The sequence below is a fragment of the Acanthopagrus latus genome, chromosome 11, assembly GCF_904848185.1.
Source record: "Acanthopagrus latus isolate v.2019 chromosome 11, fAcaLat1.1, whole genome shotgun sequence".
Taxonomy (NCBI): domain Eukaryota; kingdom Metazoa; phylum Chordata; class Actinopteri; order Spariformes; family Sparidae; genus Acanthopagrus; species Acanthopagrus latus.
This window is the reverse complement of record NC_051049.1, coordinates 17,359,191-17,380,155: the sequence shown is the minus strand read 5'-3', so window position 1 is coordinate 17,380,155 and position 20,965 is coordinate 17,359,191. Positions and strand designations below refer to the sequence as shown.

General features: G+C 39.6%; 1 protein-coding gene across 5 annotated transcripts in view; it reads left to right on the top strand.

Annotated features, from left to right (window-relative positions):
• Positions 1 to 20,965, top strand: part of LOC119028421 (arf-GAP with coiled-coil, ANK repeat and PH domain-containing protein 2-like) — a 53,458-nt gene that overhangs the window by 18,074 nt on the left and 14,419 nt on the right. For 3 of the 5 annotated variants that reach the window (XM_037114373.1, XM_037114369.1, XM_037114374.1), the window contains 10 exons: positions 654 to 707; positions 2,747 to 2,805; positions 3,692 to 3,875; positions 7,273 to 7,317; positions 7,406 to 7,501; positions 12,536 to 12,610; positions 13,938 to 13,949; positions 16,526 to 16,588; positions 19,912 to 20,024; positions 20,657 to 20,708. In XM_037114373.1, the coding sequence (XP_036970268.1) occupies positions 654 to 707; positions 2,747 to 2,805; positions 3,692 to 3,875; positions 7,273 to 7,317; positions 7,406 to 7,501; positions 12,536 to 12,610; positions 13,938 to 13,949; positions 16,526 to 16,588; positions 19,912 to 20,024; positions 20,657 to 20,708 (753 nt within the window). The remainder of the gene's footprint in view (positions 1 to 653; positions 708 to 2,746; positions 2,806 to 3,691; positions 3,876 to 7,272; positions 7,318 to 7,405; positions 7,502 to 12,535; positions 12,611 to 13,937; positions 13,950 to 16,525; positions 16,589 to 19,911; positions 20,025 to 20,656; positions 20,709 to 20,965) is intronic. The other 2 variants (XM_037114370.1, XM_037114372.1) reach the window with 2 other exon arrangements.

Below are 20,965 nucleotides of genomic sequence, written 5' to 3'. Positions count from 1 at the left end.
CTAGGGTCACAAGTGATGACTAAAAGGGATAATTTTTGTAGAAGTCAGTTTTCGTAGAAGAAGCACACCTTAAAATGTTTCTAGTAAGATAATAATTAGGGTTAAAATCAGTACAGTGTATAACTATGACTGACATATTTCTAGTTCCTAGTTTGCATGCACTACTGTCTTTCAGCCAATAGGAAAGTTGTGCCAAAATAAATTTAGATTAAGAACAAAAATTAGGCTAAAGGAAACCTTGTACTGTCCGTTGGGTCTTCCCAAGGTCAGATGTTTTGTTTGGCTTTTTTTAATCACGTATGAATTTTGCATGTCGCAGCACGCACTTCCTGTTTGCCTTTGTGTGTCTTGCTCTTTCCTTTCCCTTGGGTTTGAAGTTCAGCCGCTGCATGCATTTGTAGGGAGTTACTTAGCCAAAAGAATTCTTTAATTGTGCCTCCAAAAGGACAGACAGTCTAGCCTAACCTGTCTGACAGAAGGGTTTGTGTCTGCACAGACCTGTCTGTGATGTAGCAAGTGTTCATTTGCATTTCATCCCATTTTATTATTTGTGGAACCTTGTTTTAATACAGACTGTTTATTGTTTGTCCCGTGAGATTATCTATATTTCACTGTGATGCTGATTATCTGTCTGTCTCCTTTTCTCTCTACAGTCCAGTCTCACAAAGTTTGCTGAGAGCCTGCAGGAGATGATCAACTATCACACGGTATGCTTTGACTGCCATGTGAAACCGGATGTATTGTCCCTCTTCTGTCTTTTCTTCCCCTTTTTACAGCTGGGTGATGACGAAACTCAGCTGGGACAACTGTCTGGAACAGCTCTTTAACTGTCAGAGTTTTTATTTACTGCTGGGAAGGACCGCAGCAGACTATAAGACAGAGGAAGTGGGTCTGTGAGAGGATGGCCATTGGCTGGAGAAGGGGAACCAGAACGTGAACAAGAACATTTTATAGAGCATTAGCAATAAAGTTTGGGTGCGTTTGAGCCAGACACTTAACATTCAGCTGCACTCATGGGGCTATTTAGAAGTAGAAGAAAGTAGCTAAGCAGTTTCTGGGTGGGATGCTGTAAAAATGTGCCTGCATGCTCAGCAGACACAGCCCTAAACAAAAAGCGAATAACCTTTGAAAAATTACTAAAATGTCAACATCGAGGTGAACATGGTCAGCTTTTTACAATGAAGATGTCCTTGAGATAGATGAACTACAAGAACCATACTAGGCTTCATAAGTATTCTGTTGGGCCACCAGATTTTACAGCAAATAAAACACCCCACTCCCAACCACTAGATCCTGCAAGATAAATTGTTTTATCCTTTCTGTCCCCCACTGACCTCTCTGAGGAGCTCAGTATGATGATCTAATTACGTGGCTGTTCTTTCCCCAGTGTCCCCTCGTTAGGAGGCATGACACTGACATTAAGAGATGGAGACAGACATTTCTGTTTGTCCTCTCATTTATAGTCAGAGAGGAGGCGCAGGGCATGCTAGAGGCTTTTGTCCTACAGTGAAAGTTTTTTTCTTGTTCTCCCCGTCATGTCTTGTTTCTAGTAACTCTGCATAACATGTTCAGAGTGAGTTCCCCAGTCAGCATCACACTGTCCGAGGCATGTTCGAACAAACAAGCATGCTGTGGCAGGGGGGCTGCTACAGGGAACTGAACCTGTGCAATCTTTGTGGTTGTGGATGGGAATGGGTCATTTTATGATTACCACACTCCTGATAAAGTTTGCTGTTGCAGTCATTTTAGAAAGTTTATATCCATAATATGTATTTTTCATCTTTTGTATTTGATAACCACATTTGAGGGATAGTTGAAAGAAACATGTGTCCATCTGCTGATAAATCGATTATTGGAATTTTATGCTCCCTAATATCAGTATTTGATTCCAAACCCTTCAAGATACTCTAAAATCTAAAGTATATTCTAAGTATAAACCGGAAAATTAGAATAAAATGGTATCTTAAATGTTGAGCAATCAACCTTTGATTTAAAGGCTTTATGATTATTATTCATCATCATAGCAGGGCAAGGCTTGTATCCCAACATAGGATGGCAGAATACTGTACGTCTAATACTAAGAATACAAGAATACTAAGTCTGTTTTCTCTCATTAGCCTCCTTGATTAGACCCCTAACTGCCTCCAGGAGACACAATGTAGGCCTGCGACTGTGACTCAACAGTGGAAACTGTGGTCATGTCAGCTGACTGTCAGATAGGTTTTTGCCACTCAGCGATCTTTCAGCGCATGATCCACTCAAACACAGTGCTCAATCTGTTTGTCTTTAGTAGCCTCTTCCAGTCACACTGCTCGTATTGTCTTGTCCGGCCATGAAATCACACTGAAGCCCGGTTTAGAGAGTGTGTTTGTCAGATTTTTTTTCCTTGGCATCACATTTTTAAGGAAGCATGCAGGTTAATGAGGGCATGACTCATTACCAAGAATAAGCAAATTGCGTCATTTCTCGTGTTTATGAGGGGAGTTTGCAAAGTCAGCTTGTTTGTGTAAATGTAGCTGCTTAATTGCAGCCTGTGATGTTAACAAAAATCCTCCTAAACAGAGGTGCTGAATGCTGACTTGCAATAACATCCCGTGACCTAGAAAGTGAATACATTTATCTGTTGTTGTTGTTTTTTTTAAAGAAGTGCCTTGGAGATGTTTTATGCTTAAATTGTTCAGTTAACCAGAGCAATTTTGCCCAATAGGAGTATTTACTCTGTCTTTCTTGCTTTCTTCCCTCACAGATATTATTCGATCAGGCCCAGAGATCAATCAAGACCCAGCTTCAAACATTTGTGAAAGAGTAAGTATTAATTGAATAAAGATGGATGAAACTGGTTGAATTTCTGACCTGTTTTATTGTTTGAGGAATGGCATGAAATTCTGAAGTTAAAGCAGAAGCTGGAGGGATGTTACCCAGTATATCTGATCGGGAAGAAACAGGGCAACTAAGGACACTCAATTATATTAGTGTGTCTAATAATATTTTCTAGTCAAATCAAGACCTCATGTCACCCTCCTACGACTGAACTTGATTCCAGACTGCTTATATAAATACAGAAAACACAAGTGCAGAAAACGATAGGGCCTTCTGGTTTATTTCATTATGAAGATTAGCAGCTTTTGCCCCTGGCACACAGGGCTTAACACCTACATCAGCAGCACCCATACCTCTCAGAGAAAGCTGGAAAACACATTCTATCATAATTACTCATTACCTTGCATAACTAAAAATGTGGGGGAGCACAGTCTGATCATCCTCATCCTCCATAAGATAAGTGATACTGGCTGGTCAATTACACAGCACACGAACTAGGTCAAATAGTTTAGTCAATAATTTTCTGTGTTTCAACTTTCCAGCTGACCAAAGATTAATGAAATCACCATTAACCTTTATGTGTCATGTTGCCAGACTGTGTTGTGTTTCTTCATATTTATAGATTATACATTTGACCTTTCCCCTCACAAGACTGTTGACAACAGAGACCGCTGTTGTATGTTTTTGTAGCATCATCTAAGAGTATTTTCACCTAGCTCAATAAAAAGACATAGTTAGTGAACAACTGCAAACGAAAGACTTTATCTGACAAACAAATTTGTTAAACCTTTACTCTGACTGTACTTATTTATCAATCACTGAATTTATTGTCTGACTTTAATAACCTCTGTCCCGTTTCATCCTTTGTCAGTGACTTACGCAAGTTCAAAGAAGCCAAGAAGCAATTTGACAAAGTGAGTGAAGAAAAGGAGGCGGCCCTGATCAAGAATGCCCAGGCTCCCCGTAACAAACAGCATGAGGTGGAGGAGGCCACCAACATCCTCACTGCCACACGCAAGTGCTTCCGACACATCGTCCTCGACTACGTCTTACAGGTACAGCAACTCACTTAGGGATTTGAGTTGTAGGTAATAAGCAAAAGTGAGGTCAATTTGCTCTTTAAGAGAAAGGTGTTGGAAGTCTTGTGCTGCACAGAAGTAGAGGAGTATCAGTATCAGTGGAGTGACTATGCATTTCTTCATACTTGGGCTGTGTCCATATTATAACATTACATGCTTTAATCATGAAACTCTTTTAATGTTGAGGTTACTTTTTTCCACAGGAAGCAATCCATTGGCGTCCTCTAAATTGATACAGTATTCAACAGAACTATATATAGCAATAGATTGCTGACATGCAGCTTTTAACAGAGAAGCTCAAAACCACACACCATCATGTAGGATGTTTCTCTGTGCACACGAGCCAAAAAGGACTTTTTGGGTATGGAACTTATTATGCTGAGTTAGGTTGAAAAGATGCTGATGTGGCACAGAGAAGGATGAAAAGCAGCTGTGTTGGATTCTATTACATCCAAAGTGAAGCTTCTCCACCTGTCATGTTCCAGTCCACTACATCAGGGTGGATTTGGCTCAAAAGGAGAAGTTGCAGAGGACACAGAGAACAGCAGCTGAATTAGTTGCAGCAGCGTCAACGGGACAAACAGAAGAAGGTTCCTGACCTGTTGCCCATAAATAATGTTACACAGTGGCATACTACATAGTTATGGTCAGTAACAAAAAGATTGCTTAATGTTCTTGTGAATAATAAACAATCATGTTGGATGCAAAATAGTGGAGAAATTATTCATATTTTTAGGTAAACTAATTTAGGAACTTGCATAAGAGTACACAAGTACACAAAAAAATGAGATCAGAACATCTAGAAGATTGCTGCTCTGTTATTACCAACATTTGAGGAAAAACAACTGGTATCAAAATGAGTCAGGTTTTACAGTTTTACTAATGAGATACTTTAAGACCCTCGCTTTCCAAACCGTTGACTTTTAGAAGCTGAATCATCTGAGGGAAATTACTTTCAGATATGTTCCTTGTGATTAAGTTGTTTATCTGTTAAGTTTTCTTTGACCAGGCCATTTTAAATGTGTGAAAATAATGCCCTTTTTATTTTATTTTCTCTGCTTTCTTTGTTTTCACATAAGAAAAAGAACATTACATATACAAAAGTACAAGAAAAACACCTTTCCTAATTTGTTTTTAATCCTGTAGTAGTTTGAGTTAGATTCTTTTAAATTCCCTCCCCTGAAACAGCCCGGTTTAAAACGTTTTGATAACATCAGGTTTTCTGTGCTGAGCAACAGACATAACTAATGACACACCTGCTAATTAAATGATTAAGGGCCCAGAATGAGGTTGTCAAAGGACAGTATTTGGCCCACGGGCTGCCAGTTGAATAGGTCTGTCTTGGACTCTTGTATCACAGATGTTTTGTGGTCTGACCTTTTGCAGAAAACTGCTCATGCTCATTGAAAACATCAGCTGGCCTCTCCTCCAGGCCATAGTAACACAGATGAATGCTTCTTGCTTTCTGATAAGGCAGCTGCCAGCCCTGCCATTGAATCTCACTCCAAAGGAACAGACAATGCAATACATGCACAGTTTGCTCCAAAATTAGATTTTGAAAAGAAACCCGAAAAGAGAGGGTTTCAAAATAGGTCTGGCAGGCTACTCCAGTGGCCCACTGCATAATCACTTCCCCATAAAATGAAGCCTTGCTATGAGAAATTATTTGGGTTTTTATCTTGCCTGTCAGCCTGCTTATAGGAAATCTATAAACCCAGCAGCTAGCACAGCTGATTTAAATGGGCCTCCTTTAAAGTTTCACATTCGGGTGTTCTGTCAGCACTTTAAAAATGCTGCAGCTGTGCTTGCAGGAAACATTTGAGACAGATTTTCGCTATACTTTTTTGTTCCTTTTAGATTGTTTTTGTGGCATTTTTTGCTTAATTATACAGTGCGCAGTTTACAGTGACATGCAAGATGGTAGAGGGGGAGGAGGAAAATATACGAGAAGTTGTAAGCCAGACTTGCATTCATGACAGCTTAAGAGTGGAGCAGGTTTCTTTTGCCCTGCTGTGCCACGTAGAGCTGGATCATGAAATACCGAACTTTAAACTTTATTGACTGTTGGTCAAGCCTACACAACACAACATGTAAATGTTAAAAGATGAAAAATACAATATGTAAAACGGCCATCTCACTGCATCCTGATATACAAACCAATGCATACAATTTAAATACGCGTATAAAACAGAAAAGTAAAGCACTGTAAAGTTGGATTTATATGTTAACAAAACTTAATGAACCTGAAATTTCACACGCCTGAATAATCTACTTAAAGTTTGTGTCTGTGCAGGCCTACATATGTGGAATCACCACAGCTTACCAACCAATTACCATCCAAATGCTCATAAACTTTACGTGTGGCAGAGGTACTGCGACAGTCAAAACTACAAACTAACTGTAATTGAGGGAAGGAGGAAGGCTTGTAAAAGTTGTGATGCACCAGCCACTGTGGCTAGGAGATGGAAAAATAAGCTTCCTTCCCTGGGTGGGAATGAACATCTGTGTGTTAACAAGTGTGGTTTGTGTTGCTAAGGAGAGGGTTTTTTTACAAATATCGCTAGCCACAAGGAAGATTTGAAAACTTGTTTAGTGATGTCCCTGGTTTCATGACCGCAACAAAGGAAAACCACTGGACCCAGGAAAATCAGAGGCAGAGTTTAAAAACTGATTCAGAAGCTGCTCCACCTTCCGTAGTAGCAAAATGTATTGACTACGCCCAGTCGTTGACCCCTAGGTCACACAACAGTCATTAGTTTCTGTCAGTTGTAGCTAGCATCACCATCAGCATTTACTACCCACCATAATTTACCTCTACTCTGCAACATTGTCCTAAGAAAACCTCCAAGGCCAGACGAGCAGTTTGTTAGTAATTACCTTAAGATGAGGAAGAGTCTGCCAGGCCGAAAGAGACAGACAGGAGGCCATGATGAATGCATCAGTGTAATATAGATGATATCTGAAAGCCTGCAACAGCTTCCCTGTTAAACATGAGACATAGAGCTCCCCCTGGTGCCAGTATGTGGTACTACTGTCTAGTTCTGCTTCAGGGTGATGGTGTGATTTTATTCTTGAATTCGGCTCATTTCATGCGTGTCTGCTTTCCTTCATTCCCGCTTTTCTTAAGTTCTATTTTTGTTTTCATCTCCCGTACCTTACCTAATTTCCCCTTCTGTCTCATGTATCTTTTTTAATCTCCCCACTGCCACTTCCTCTTTCTGTGATTTTTTTTCTCTCAGATATCATATTGTCACTATATAGTTTGTTAGTTGCTGCTTATCTCTTGTATTTGTAAGTGTTTTGCTTAATCAAGCCTTGTGGAAAATAATTGATGATCGAACTTCAACTTCTCACTCATTTTCATTCATTACAGATCAATGTGCTACAATCCAAGAGAAGATCAGAAATTCTGAAATCGGCAAGTATACTTATCTATCTTATCTATCAAATGATCATTGCGGCTGCTGCCCATATGGCTTACTGAATATTCACTGTCTTCTTCACAGATGCTGTCCTTCATGTACGCCCACCTGACGTTCTTCCACCAAGGTTACGACCTCTTCAGTGAACTTCAACCTCTAATGAAACTGCTTGGAGGACAGGTACAGACTATTGGCTACTCACAATTTGGTAATATCACACACACAAAGCAGTATCTGTGCAGCAAGACATTCTCAAATCTTCAGCAGTAGTAGTTTTTCTCAAAGGAATTTATTTGTTTGTTGTCTTTATTTCTTTATTTGATAGGAACACAGCACATATTAAGATAAGTTTAAAATAACAAATAACAAAAACTTGTGTTTTGTCATTTTATTACAACATGTAATGATATGTTACAGGTTTTATCAACATTTTGAAACATTCAGACATTTCTATCAGATTTTCCTAGCCATATCAGTGTCATGTCCGGTATTACATTCATTTGTTGACATAAGAAAATAAGCTCTGCCTGAACTTTGTCATCTGAGAAATTCATTTGTGTGGCTCACAACTTATGTAACACTGCTTTCCTTAAATTTAGATTTTAATGCATAAAAATAAACACCAAGTGGGTCCTGGGCAACATTAGCAGTGTTATTAGAACACACAGTATAAACTCTACCAACATAAGCAAACATGAATCTATTTTGAGCAGAGTAGCGGAATAAATGTTAGCTATGTTTACATACCAGTGCAGTATCATACGTAAACACTTTTTATTATGTAGATGGGGGCATTATTGTTTGTTACTGAAATGGCGTTCCTGTTCAGATGCTTATTTAGAGCTTGGAGGTTGTGTTTTATGTGAACAATCTGAAATGTAACTGTAACTTGGGTTAACACTGGCATCATTTAGGGAGCTGCACAACTACATTTTGACCTTCTGCCATCACCTCTGGACGACCTCTCTCTTTCTCCATGTGTGTCCGCTGCTAGCTTTTTGTAATAGCTCAGCTCTGTGTGTGTCTGTGTGCATCCTCTGATAAACAGAGCCTTCCCTCTGAGCCAGAGGATGGCCCGAATGTGACTTTAAGATTATTATCACAGTTGAGCTGCTGTTACAGTGAACTGGAATGAGGAAGAAAGCAGCCAGAGGGCTGGAAAAGGGTTTTCCCACAGTCAGTTTCATAGGGTTGACAGTCAACTGAGCAAAAACAGCAAAGAATCCCAAGATTGATGCAGAAGGTTGTGGAATATAAATTCTGAGGCTGGAGCAAAGGAAGAACTAAATGAGAGGACGATATTTCTCAAACTTGGAATGCAAGACCAAGGAAGAAAGGAGTCCAGCCATGGAGTGAGGAGTTGGAGGCGCAAGAGAATAGAGGGCAGCACTGAGCACTTTTTATGTTTGGACCAACAGGAAAATGATGAAATTAAACAAAATAGTGTTTTTTGTTTTAGAAACAGAGAGAAATACCATTTTAGAAGCCAGATCTAAAGAGAGAGTGGTCCTTTAAATTGGATTGGCGGGAAGAGTGTGGTTTCTAACCCTCATGCTCTGAAGTTGGATCCATCTGACATTGGTACTATAAAGTAACTGACAGAGCGGACCAAAGGGTGCTGGAAAAGTAAAGGGGGAAGTCAGGACCCACTTTGAAAAGCGGATAAGAGGCAGAATGTAATCTTCTCAGAGCAAAAAGTGATTGAACTAGAATGGAAAGGCATGGGCTGTAAGCCCTCAACACTCAGGAAAAAGAGGAGAGAAGTGCAAAAGACTGTTTTAGAAACCACATCATGGAGAGGGGGAGGGAAAAAGAGAGAGAGGGTTGGTTTCAAGCCGATGAATAACTGAAGTATAACTGCGCTGTGTGGATTGTAAGCCTGTCGCACCGAATTTGGAACAGTGCAAAACTGAAAGGAGAGGAAGATCAGAGGCTGAGCAGTGGGAAGCAGCGACAAGAGGATTGTGGATTATTTCTTTTCTCCTCTCCGTCATGAAGCTGAAGAAGGTGGAGAGGCTGTGCAGGGAGGTGTGGAGGAGCTGTCAACAGGTCGGATAATATGACTTGATGCCTGTAACCAATGAGGAAGGGAGCAAGGATCAGAAATGAATGCTAGTACACTTTGCTCTCTACTTTATAAATAAAGTTTGGTCAGAGGTAATGATAGAAGTAGGAGGTGGGGAAATAAATCTGTTTTCATACATGAGTAAAAGCAGTGTATTGCTACCAGTGTTGTTTTCGCTTGGGAACAGGAACCAAAATTATAAACTGGAAGATAATTGTAGTTCATTAGCCAGGTGTGTAGGAGAAGGACGGGTGGACCAGAAGTTACAAGCAACTCTCGCAAACTGTTTAATATGCAATAATGCATTTACAGTGGCAGTGTGACGTTTTGATTCCTGATGAAGATGATACTTTCATCAGGACAAAAATCTGAACATTTTGCGGGATGAGGCTCTCGTGTTGAAACGTTGATTTTTTTTTTTATTTTTTTTTTTAAATGAAAGTTAAACAGTGTGGGGGAGTTTGCTTGCAACTTTAGAATCCAAAATTATACAAATAAATTATAAAAATATATCCAGAAAATGGAAAATGTTTTACACAGTCTTACAATTGTCACAGTAACATTCCTAAAGTTGTTTGTGAATGAGTTACTGATCTTAGATATAAACAGAAGCTCAGTAACTGATACAGAAGGTCAGAGTCAGAAAAACATCAAGACACTGAAACCTGTAAATATTATCTGGGAGCAAATATCTTAAAATTATATTGCAATAATTTCAGGCTATATCGTGATGCACAATATGTGACTTGATATCTGGAATCTTCTTGAAGAATCAAGTATCGCTCAATTTTTTTACTAAATATCTCATATTGATATATGACAATATTTTGTACTCTCATAAAATATTAATGATATTTAATATTTGATGATAACCCTAACCCAGTGATTAAGCCAATGATATTTTTAATAAAGAATCATCAGTAATTTTGGATTTAATGACTAAGTGGGTAAGTAAGTGTCAGGACAAGTAGAACAGTCTGGTGGGTTCGGAAAATACATCGAATTAATTTAATGTAGCTTTTCAATCCAGGAAAAGTAAACACTTGCATGTTACACATCACAATATAAAGATATATAAAAACTAGATGATGTATAGTCTCATATCAGGATAATGATAGATCAATATGTTCTTCAGCTCTAGTTTGAATGAAAACTGTATCTTTCTTGTCAAATTTGCCACTTTTTGCCTGAGGCTGCCTCTAAATATAAATCTGCTGGTTGCATCTTTCCATGACACATGCCTCAGGGTTGAACACGTGTCGCATGAATATTTTCATTCAAAAGGATGTTTTGTATCTTTTCCATGAATCATGCGGCGTGTGATCATAGTTGCATGTCAGGGCAGATCAGAGCGGAGGGCTGAGTGACCAAAATCCTTCAGTTTGTTTGGCAGAATGAAACATTTGATGTGACTGTCTATGAGGACATTGTCAGTGGTAGCTGCATTGTAAGAAAGATGAGATGTTAAAGTTAAGGTGAGTCACTGTCACAAAATATGTGCTTCACACACAAGCACACATACATCTGCCTCTGCTGATAAAGCAGATAGATGGCATGGACTCGACTGGGCTAGTTGTTATGGTGAGACAAGGGAAAATATTTCCCATCTGATGTTATCAGCCTGCCGCTCTGCCGGCGTCCACCCATTTCCTCTCTAAACAAAACAAAAGACCTGGATCCCTCAGATGCTGTCTTTTCTTGAATTATTAGATGGCTGCTTTTTTCACATTTTCCACAAAGGTGATATATTTTGTGTAAAATTGCACAGTTAATTAAGCAGAGATTAAGTGAAATGGTATTTTAATGTAAATTTTAACAAAAGAAAACTTTACAGTGTCAGAAAGGAAGTAAAATATTTGTTCCACCCCTCTCTCATTTAGGTCACTGGCATTTCTGTAACCCATTAGTGTGAATTACCATTTAGCTTGAAGTTGTGGTAGAGTAACCAGTGTCTGTAGAGACACCACAGGAATTAAAAAAGCAGTAAACACCCATGTTTAACATGCCATTCACGTCTGTTTCCTTGTTTTCTTTCCCTTCCTTCTGTCCTTATTCTTCGTGATTGCACGTGACTTATTAGCCCACATCAGATAAATATAGCCAAACAACTACTGTATCCTTACTCGTAACATATCAAGGCTTTAAAGGCATAGGTTACATTAAAGTGGTCACAAAGACAATGATAATTTTTAACAAATCAAAATAAGATTTTTGGCAAATGTTGATAATCTTTAGCATATCTTTAAGGTGAATAATTAAGAGGACTGGGTTGGCTCCATGACATGAAAATCAAGTCAGATTTCAAGAGTAAAGACCAGAAACAAGTTGATCATGTGTGATTCTAGGCAATCTGTGGTAAAATTATAATTCTGTCACTTGTCCCAATTACAGCACTAACACTAAATCTGCCTTACTGAATTTGAACCCTACTCTCTCTTTATTCACACATACTATTCTGACCTATAGTCAGATACTAATCCTTTTGTGTTTGAGGCCGGACGCATGCTGATTTAGGTCACATTGTGGCAAGAGGCACAGAGTAGAATTTCACTGCTGTAAGGCAAACTGGCACATTTTCAGCATTGCACTTTGACCTCCAGCAGTTGAAGCCTTTTTTTTTAAATTTGTTGCTCTCTTCTCTGCTCAAAAGATCCTCTGTTTTCCTGTTTTCCTCTCTACACGCGATGGTTACTCGTGGGGATGGGGAGAATCTATCATCCCCCCCATCCAATTTCACACATGGTGAAGCCACCACAGAATGGCCTGTTTAGGGGAGAAGGCTGGTCTTGTCTCAATGTGGCCTGTGGACAAGTTGTTTGCCTGAGCCATTTATACTCTCTAGATTGGAAAGTGAAATAAAACAGGGTCATGCACACACATGCGCACACACACTGAATTTGAAAGACAAGTCTCTTACCTGTGATGACTGTTTTGTGAGAAAAAGTCTAAGAAAGAATGTGATGCATTCATATTTTGCTTTCAAAATGAGTTCCAGTAGAGTGAATGTACCCAGTACAGGAATTGGCATATCTCAAAAGAAAAACTCTGAAAATGTACCTTAAATGTTTGTGCATGCTGTTTTTGAATTAGGTATGTGTGACCAGGTGGTTTTTTTAAGCTTGTCTAATCAGTTGTTCTGTCTCTTGCAGTTGGACCAGCTGGTGGTGGATGCTGCCAAAGAGAAGAGGGACATGGAGCAGAAACACTCCACCATCCAGCAAAAGGTACACTCACACTCAGTCAGTAGGTTCCCATCTTCACTCAGATTTAAACACAAATATGCAAAGCACAAAAACAACATCCCATTTTTAGTACTTGACACATAAATCACAATACAACATAATGACAACATAAAACCATTCTGTCTGCCAAGCTACGTGAAAAATACAGATATGTAAACACACTTACTCAGTGTGTGTTGTGAGGTTATGGCTGGTCTTCAGTCACAAAGCCTTTCTTATTGCACTCAGGCCTCCTCCCATTAAAAGTAAACCCACAGCACTAAGCTGGGATCTTGTAGAACTTTACCTTTCTACCTCATGGCCAGGTCATCTTCCCCCCTCTTTGTTTGGTTAAATCAAAAATGAAATGATGAGCAATGTTGTTGCAATTTAAAGAAATATTGCATTAAAGCAAGCTTTTATACGTTACATTTATTTTCTGGAGGTTTGTCATTTGAGTGAATGGAGGTAGTACTCCACCCTCAGGTGTAAGGTGATCCCTACAGATGAGCTCAGCCACACACCCATGCATTATTGAAGGAAACCCATTTCCAAACAAACATGGTTGGGTTTCAGTGCGTTAACCTCTCGGGTCAGCACCCAACCAAACCTTTATATCCTTAGTGAGTCATACTTCTTGATGTAGTTCCTTCTAGAAGTTTTGACAAATAGGATAGAACATTTTTTTTTGCCCTTAAACTTATAATTTTGCATTTCTTGCAACATTTCTTGTGGATCTGTTCATTTTGGATATTGGAATATATATGAACCCACACCAGAATTAAAGTTGAGCAGGATTTGGGGTGGCAAGCTACAGTATGTGGTGCTGATTAATTACCCTTAGCTTTAATTGTACATCACACAGCATCATTAACAGACAACATCTGTCAGTTCTTTACCCAGCTGTTTCCTGCTGGGCATCTGTTAATTTGTCTGTCTATTAATGACATTCATTTCAGTCTCTAACTGTGTGTAAATAGTTACTCCTCTGAGATGTCTTTCTTTTCTTTGTCTCCCCTGTTGTCGCTTCGTAATTTTTTTGTGTGTCTCTGTCCTCTCCCGCTGTTTTCTTTTGCCTTTTCTGTCCTCTGTCTCGCTCTTACCTCTTGCTCGGTCAGTGATGGTACGTCTGCCAACTTCCCCCTGTCCTTGAGCGCCTATCGTCCACCTCCCCTCCCTCAATTTATCTAGATGCTATTTATACATTGCCTCGCTCCCACTGCTCTCTCTCGTCTGGCTGTTTATACACAGACGCTCCTAACCAACTGTCTCCTCTTTTTTTCTACTACTGCTCTTTTTTTCCCATCTCTTCGTCTTCTACTCACTTCAGGCTGCACTGCAGGTAAGCTGTGTGTTACTCCTACCACTTCCTATTTCTTCCCCTCACTGCCATTTCTGTGTCATGTTTGCATGGTTGGATAGATACTATCCACGGAGCTGGAACAGCTTGGACTCCACCTCTGAGGCTTACGTCATTTGTACTGAGACGATCAAGCTTTTTCATCACGAGGTCACACTGGCAACATGCATGATATGATGCCATTTAATATATCTTAGTTGTCACATGTGTCCTTGTACCTTCTGCGGATAATGTATGTATATGTCATCCTCAGTTCATTTATCAAATTAAGACTGTTTTGATGCCATTCTGTCTCATTGCACATGGCTCACTGCTGCTTGTTTTGTGCTCAGTTGGCTTCAGTTGTTTGCAGTTGTTTAACCAACGACTGTGTTTGGTTTTGGCTTACCTAAGACAAGGGTGGTCTTTACAACATTATAACATTTCTTTTCAGTATTCTGTCAAAGGATTTCAGCTGAAAGAAGTGAAGCATGCAAATAGTACTTATTATGGGTGTGAAATTCTACAAGTGCAGTCGAAAGGAAATGTGTTGCACTGGTGTGGAAATAGGCAAAAGTGAGATTTCCTGTCAAAAGGATGGTTTCCCTCTGGTATTTTTCAAGTAATATCCCATAGAATTATCCCATATTTCACTGAAGATGCAGGTCTGTGTGCGCAAATGTTATTTAATATAATATCAGTCTGACACCATGAATGCTTGATTTTGCAATTTTGCAGATATATTACAGCTCATTTGGTCTGACTGAGGATACCGGCACTTTTGTTTTTCCACCTAATTGCTAAGAACATGAAGTCTCTCTTGAAGTGGGATTAAAAGCATCATTCCTACTCATTTTCTGGCTTGAGATGAAGACATAGAGTGCTTTTCAAAATATACACATTAATTAGGCAAAATAACAAAACTAATTCATCAATTGCATCACATGTATATAATTGGAAGTATCATCTGCCAGAAATGTTATTTTTGGAGAATATTTGGATCTTCTTATCAAACTGATACTCTTCCCCAGGCTGACATATAGCAAGTGACCTAGTGTGGGTTTAGCATCTAATGTCTTGGAACTTCAGCAGGTTGCATGTACGTATTTAGACTGTCATTGTGTAGAGTACTAACTGTGGCAGGGACAGTTTCTGTGACCTTTCAGGACAGGTTCTTAATTGCAGTAAACTACTTTATCAAATCAGACCTGTATGTTCAGTTGCAAAGTGAAGTATAATTAGTACAAACTGATCTATTATCTGCATTGGTCTTGTGAAGAGGGTCATTTGCACTGACATTAAGAAAACAGACTTCTTCACATTTCTGTCGGCTCCTCCCTATCTTGTTGTAGTTGATTTACCATTTAAAAAATGTGTGAATGCTGGACACACTAGAAGTGTAGTGAAACTCCATTTGGGGAGGCCAGAAAGTGAGTTTTAAGTTAAGAGTCCTGTTAATAATTGGTAAACAATCTGGTCATTTATCAATACTAACAATTTACTATTTTTTGTCCGGCATTTGACAACAAAACCTTTACTTGTTGCCTGCTTTAGGATAGTATTTGTGTCTTTCCATCCCTGTTCATACTATTCACAGTATTTTCACTTGCATAAAAAACCTTTCCCATTATTGTTGTATTGATTAAACCTTCCATCCTCATGAGAGTTGAAGGTGTCTTGAGGTTGTGTTTAGTATGCCGCCTCCTGTCTGCATGTGTGCATAACTCAACAGCAGCAATGTGGCCACAGGACATGACAGTGTCACAATGGTGCTACAGGAAAGAAAAAAGGGCTTTTTTTAAGCATCGATGTTATTGTTATAGTCTGATTTTTCTCATTCATAGACACTAAACATACACATTTTAAAGGCTCAGACATTGAAGACATCCATCATGGTTACTAGCTACTTTATTTACACACTCGTGAGTGAGGGGAAAAGCTGTGTGCACGTCTATTAAGCTGATGTCAGTATAAATGTTTGATACCCGAGCTCCTCTGCACGGTCCACCTGATAATTCTAACCCAGCAGTCACAGCAGCATCACACACACTTATACACACACACGCAGGTGACCTTAGCTTGGCGCATGAGGCCTCGGGAGGAGGAGCAGCGGTGACGAAAGTTTTGATAGACTTACACAGCCACAGGAGAGGAGGAGGTGACAGGCTGCGCTGCCTAGAGACTCAGCAGAGATGCTACACGGGGAGACTTTGAGATAGCGTAGATCCATTGGTCTCACGGGGCAATACACACACTCACACACATTCACTCCATGAAAGCAGTGAAAAATGAAGATTTTCAGCCGTTTTCACTACGTGTGGTATCTGGTGAGTCCACCTTAAGGGGGGAGATCGAGTTGGAGTACTTATTTGTCTATGCACGTGACAGTGATGCTGTTCAAATGGCTATTTATAGTCTGTGTTTATGATTGTGCTTCTTTAGCCTCAGTGTTTTCTCTTTTCTGTACGCCATTCATTTGTTTGATAAATCCGTGACGTCTACAATTTTTCTGTTTTAGTGTAAGGAAATACATTTTCTTTTCTCTGTGTACCGTTCTCTTGCTGTGTGTGATATTTTAGGAGGTGACTGAGCTCCACTCTGTACCAGACTGCCGCAACTTTTGCGCTTGGAGGTCGTCCTCTGTACGTAGAGTCACCGCTATCATCGATATCCATCTGACTTCCGTTCTGTAACCCTACCTGCCCTGTCTGTCATCTCCTCTGCTGTCCTGCACACGCTAAGAGACTGCATTGCAGTGTTTGTGTAGCTGTTTGATCCTTTGTCTGTATCCTCATTTGAGAGTGTTACACATGCATTTGTGTTGATGTGTCTTGTTTATTCAGCATGTTTATTTTGATGCCTTGTTGTTGGTGCCAGTGTCTGCTACAGTCATTCAGATTGCTGCTCGTTTGAAGTCAGTGAGTGGTTTGTTGTTTGTTGGACAATAACTGAACATTCCTCTGCTGTCAGGAAAAAATGTTGCATCTTTTAAAAGCGTTTCCGGAACTACAGACAATGGCCTTGCTCAAAGTCTGACCACTACCTGTTTCTAAATGTATGTTACAGGGTTGACAATCACTTCCAGCCGCAAGTGGTCAGACAAATTTCTCAACCTATAGCTGAAACGAGAACCAGAACCTGTCTCGTGACAGCAACAGTGTTGCACTATGTGTGTTTTACTTATAGTTAAAGGGAAATTTGTGCTTTTGTGTTTACATGTGATAGGATAGAGAATGCACACATGTATAAACATTGTCAGTGTTGGTGTCATTTTATCCCTGGCCTAAGCTGTTATGGGTAGTTTTCTTATTCAGTGATGCTTCACACTACTGCAGCTGAGTTATGCAGTATGCATTTGTTGTACTTCTCTAAAGATCGTCAGTACGCTTGTTGCAAAAGTCTGTGTAATTATTTAGATTTAAGCCCAGTGCTAACAGTGAACCTGATAACGCTTAAGAAGGAAAAGGGTTGGTTACCTCACTAAGAAGTTGGAGGTCTGTGACCTGTCAAGTTAAGCTGTTCATCTAACGGCTCCGTCTTGTTCCAATACTTCCACAAGCTGTGTAAAGTAATCTCTTACATATTTCAAACTGAAAAATTGCTGAAAATGACCATTGTTTTGTCATGTAGTTGCATTTTTCATTAATAATAGTGGTCTCTAAACTCACAGAACACATTTTTTCTCATGTGATTAGCCTACTTCAGAGTTAAAATCAATTTGCATTTCACCAGTTGAATGCTCTTAATGTTTTTCTAGTAAACAGCCCCGTATTCCGGGTAACATCAGGTTTGTCAAAAGCTTAGTAGTTGGTGGGAAAATCTCACCACTGCGGTGACCTTAATTGTCAGCTTTCCATTGTAGTTATTTGGCAGACTGTCCGGTTTGCCCCTACCTCAGAGGTTAATTTCATTCCACCACTTGGAAATGTTGATTTGTTGAAAGCCTGAACCGGTACGTTCCATTGTCTTCCATTCAGAAGCTTAATACAGACACGGTTTGTTCCCCTTGTATACCCAGAATAACTTCAGTTGTCCCAGTGAATGTCATAATGGAAATGTGTGTGTGCGTGTGTGTGTGTGTGTGTGTGTGTGTGTATTAAACCATCTGATACACCATGGTGTCATAGGGCAGATGGGTTTAACTGAAGCTTTTGCTCAAGTTACAGATCCAAGCAATGACAAGTAACATTTATCCACAGGTAGATAACATGCAGTCATATTGTAGAAGTAAACAGAGGCTAAGAAAAGTGACATTGCTACTATATCAAACACACTTTCAGTATATACATCCGTATGTTTTTTTTTGGCCTTTGGCTTTATTGACAGAAAAGCTGAAGACATGACAGGAAACGGGTTGAGAGAGAGGGAGTGACACGCAGCAAAGGGCCCCAGGCCAGGACTCTAAATCTGGGCCGCTGCAGCGAAGACAAAGCCTCTGGACATGGGACGCCTGCTCTACCCACTGAGCTAATGGTGTCCCATCTGTATCTCCCCTTTAGTTCAGATGCTTTTCAGGAAGCTAACAGAAAATAGTGGTCATTGTCTCCACCGGCTGAATGACTGAGGTCATTTCCACTCAGCACACAGAATTTTCAATATTGACATGTTTTATTCAATGAGTGCAGTGTTCAGTTTGTTTGGTATATTTGTTTATTTTGTAGTCAAAGTTTTGACAGTTTTTGCTTTTAAAAAATACATTAGAATCCATGCTAGTATTGCAGCCTTGAAGCTTACTGTGCCCATAAATCTGCATGGCATTTATCTTCGTCTTCCATTATGGCTACATAATGGAGGACATCAAGGTGAATCAGACACATGTGTCAGAGAATGTTTCTAGAAAGACACAGAGAAGATGATCTACAGCTCGTTACAGTAACAGATCTAAAGCTGTAATTGGTTGTGGAGGTGGTGTAAATTGACTCCACAAGGAGACACACACAAATGCATGCATTGTGGTGTTCAGTGTCACTTGAAGCTGAGAAAGCATGGAGGGTGTCAGGAAAGTGTGGCTGCAGCTCAGGTACTTAAAGCTGGACTGGCCACAGGGACCGCCCCATGACAAGACACTGGATTAGGTTACAGCACCAGCAGAGTTCTTGAGAGAAAGGATGCATGAAAGCTCAATTTGCATGTTTACTTTTGGAAAATACAATAACTAACTCAGTGTTTCTCAAAGTGGGGTCCTTGAGGTTTCACTGGGTCACAGCTGAAAGAGTTCCATCCATATGTAAATACAATGACAGAATGTATGACTAATTTGCTGGTAGGTTGATACTAAAAAAGAGTGATCAGATGTCAAAAGTCTAATCAAATGAGGGTCTATGGTCTAATTTGTCTCATTCTGGAGTCCTTGATGTGAGAAGTTTGAGAACCACTTAACTAACTCACTAAAAACCCTCATGTAGCAAAATATTTAGGTAATTAAAACAGTTCTTTCTGTTTCTGGTGTTTTTAATTCAGCTTTAATTTGCTGCCTTGATTTAAAGATGGTTGGCTTGTGTGTGAATGTTGCAAACTATTACTTTCTGGAATATGTTGACTTGTCAAATCAGCAACAAATTAAAACAGTCAAAAATGTCTATACTCTGGTGTAGCCTCACTTTAATGGTCTTTTAGCATTTTCTAGGCCTTCGTATACCTAACCTTTTATCTCAAAGTAATAGTAATAAATTGTCTGTAAGCATTAAGTAAAGCTGTTTCTGTCTCATCTGGTTCATAGTAGTACCTAGTTCTTTCATGTCGATGTGAGCAGTGCTGCTTTGTTCAGATGAAACTCTTAGTCCTTGTTTGTGACTCTGCAAAGACTGCAGATTGACTCTACAACAGAAAATGCTACTAGTTTGAAACCAAAAGAGGAGATGATCAATATTGTAAATTCTGATTGCGTGGAATTTTTTAACCGCCATCGTTTGATGTCTTTCTTCATCGTTTCTCCTCTCTCTCACCTTCTTTTAATCGTCTTCAGGACTTCTCGAATGACGACACCAAGCTGGAGTACAATGTGGACGCAGACAATGGCATCGCCATGGAGGGTTATCTCTTTAAGAGGGCCAGCAATGCCTTCAAGACATGGAATAGGTACGGCAGACACGGTTCACTTAGCATCTTAATCAACACAGTGGAAATTCAATTTTATGATAAGGAGGGAAGCTCTCATGGGCTGAGCGTGGATTTAGGAGAGCAAGTACTGATAAAAGAATGTAGAGATATTAAAGGTGCTTTACATTTTAATACCTCAGCAAGTACTTTGAAATTATATTTTACACAGTCACTGGATTGTGGTGGATGTAGAGGGAAGATGGCAATACAGTACATTATTTGAATTACTCATACCACTCTGTGGGCTATTTCTTTTACATGAACCCCTTCAACTCATATGTTTTCACACAGCAAACTTCTAGAGAGAATGTAGAGACGCGGCTTTTCCTCTTAGAATGTTATTCCAAAGTGAATATCTGCAAAACTACTGTTTTTGACACCTTTTAGAACTGACTGTTTTCTTCAGACTGTATTATTTTTTTCTCCAAAATACAGAATATACTCTGTTCAAACATGAGTTGTCTCACTGACCCTCTGAATAAATGTATCTACTGATCCGCTCTCTCTTAAGGCATTGCCATCGCTCTCATCCACACTAAACTATGTGTGATATTGGAGCAGCGTCACTGGCACCTGCATGTGACTTTGTTTTTCTCGTGGTCTCCTTTCAGGCGTTGGTTCTCCATCCAGAACAATCAGCTAGTTTACCAGAAGAAATTTAAGGTACGTCAAGTGACTCCCTGCATGCCGACCACGATCAAATATTCATGTGTTTGACTTCCAGCACAAGATCCCCCCCCATGTATTTTTAAAAGGATGCCCTTGCTCCATTTAAGAGCTGTAGTAGGCAATTCAAAACAGGTATTTAGTGTTGGTTTTAGATATATTTTTGTGTATTATAAAGCTTAATATATACCAGCAAAATCACACCCAACCAACGCTATAGTTCTAAACTTTTTAGTTTACATTTAATGTCCATG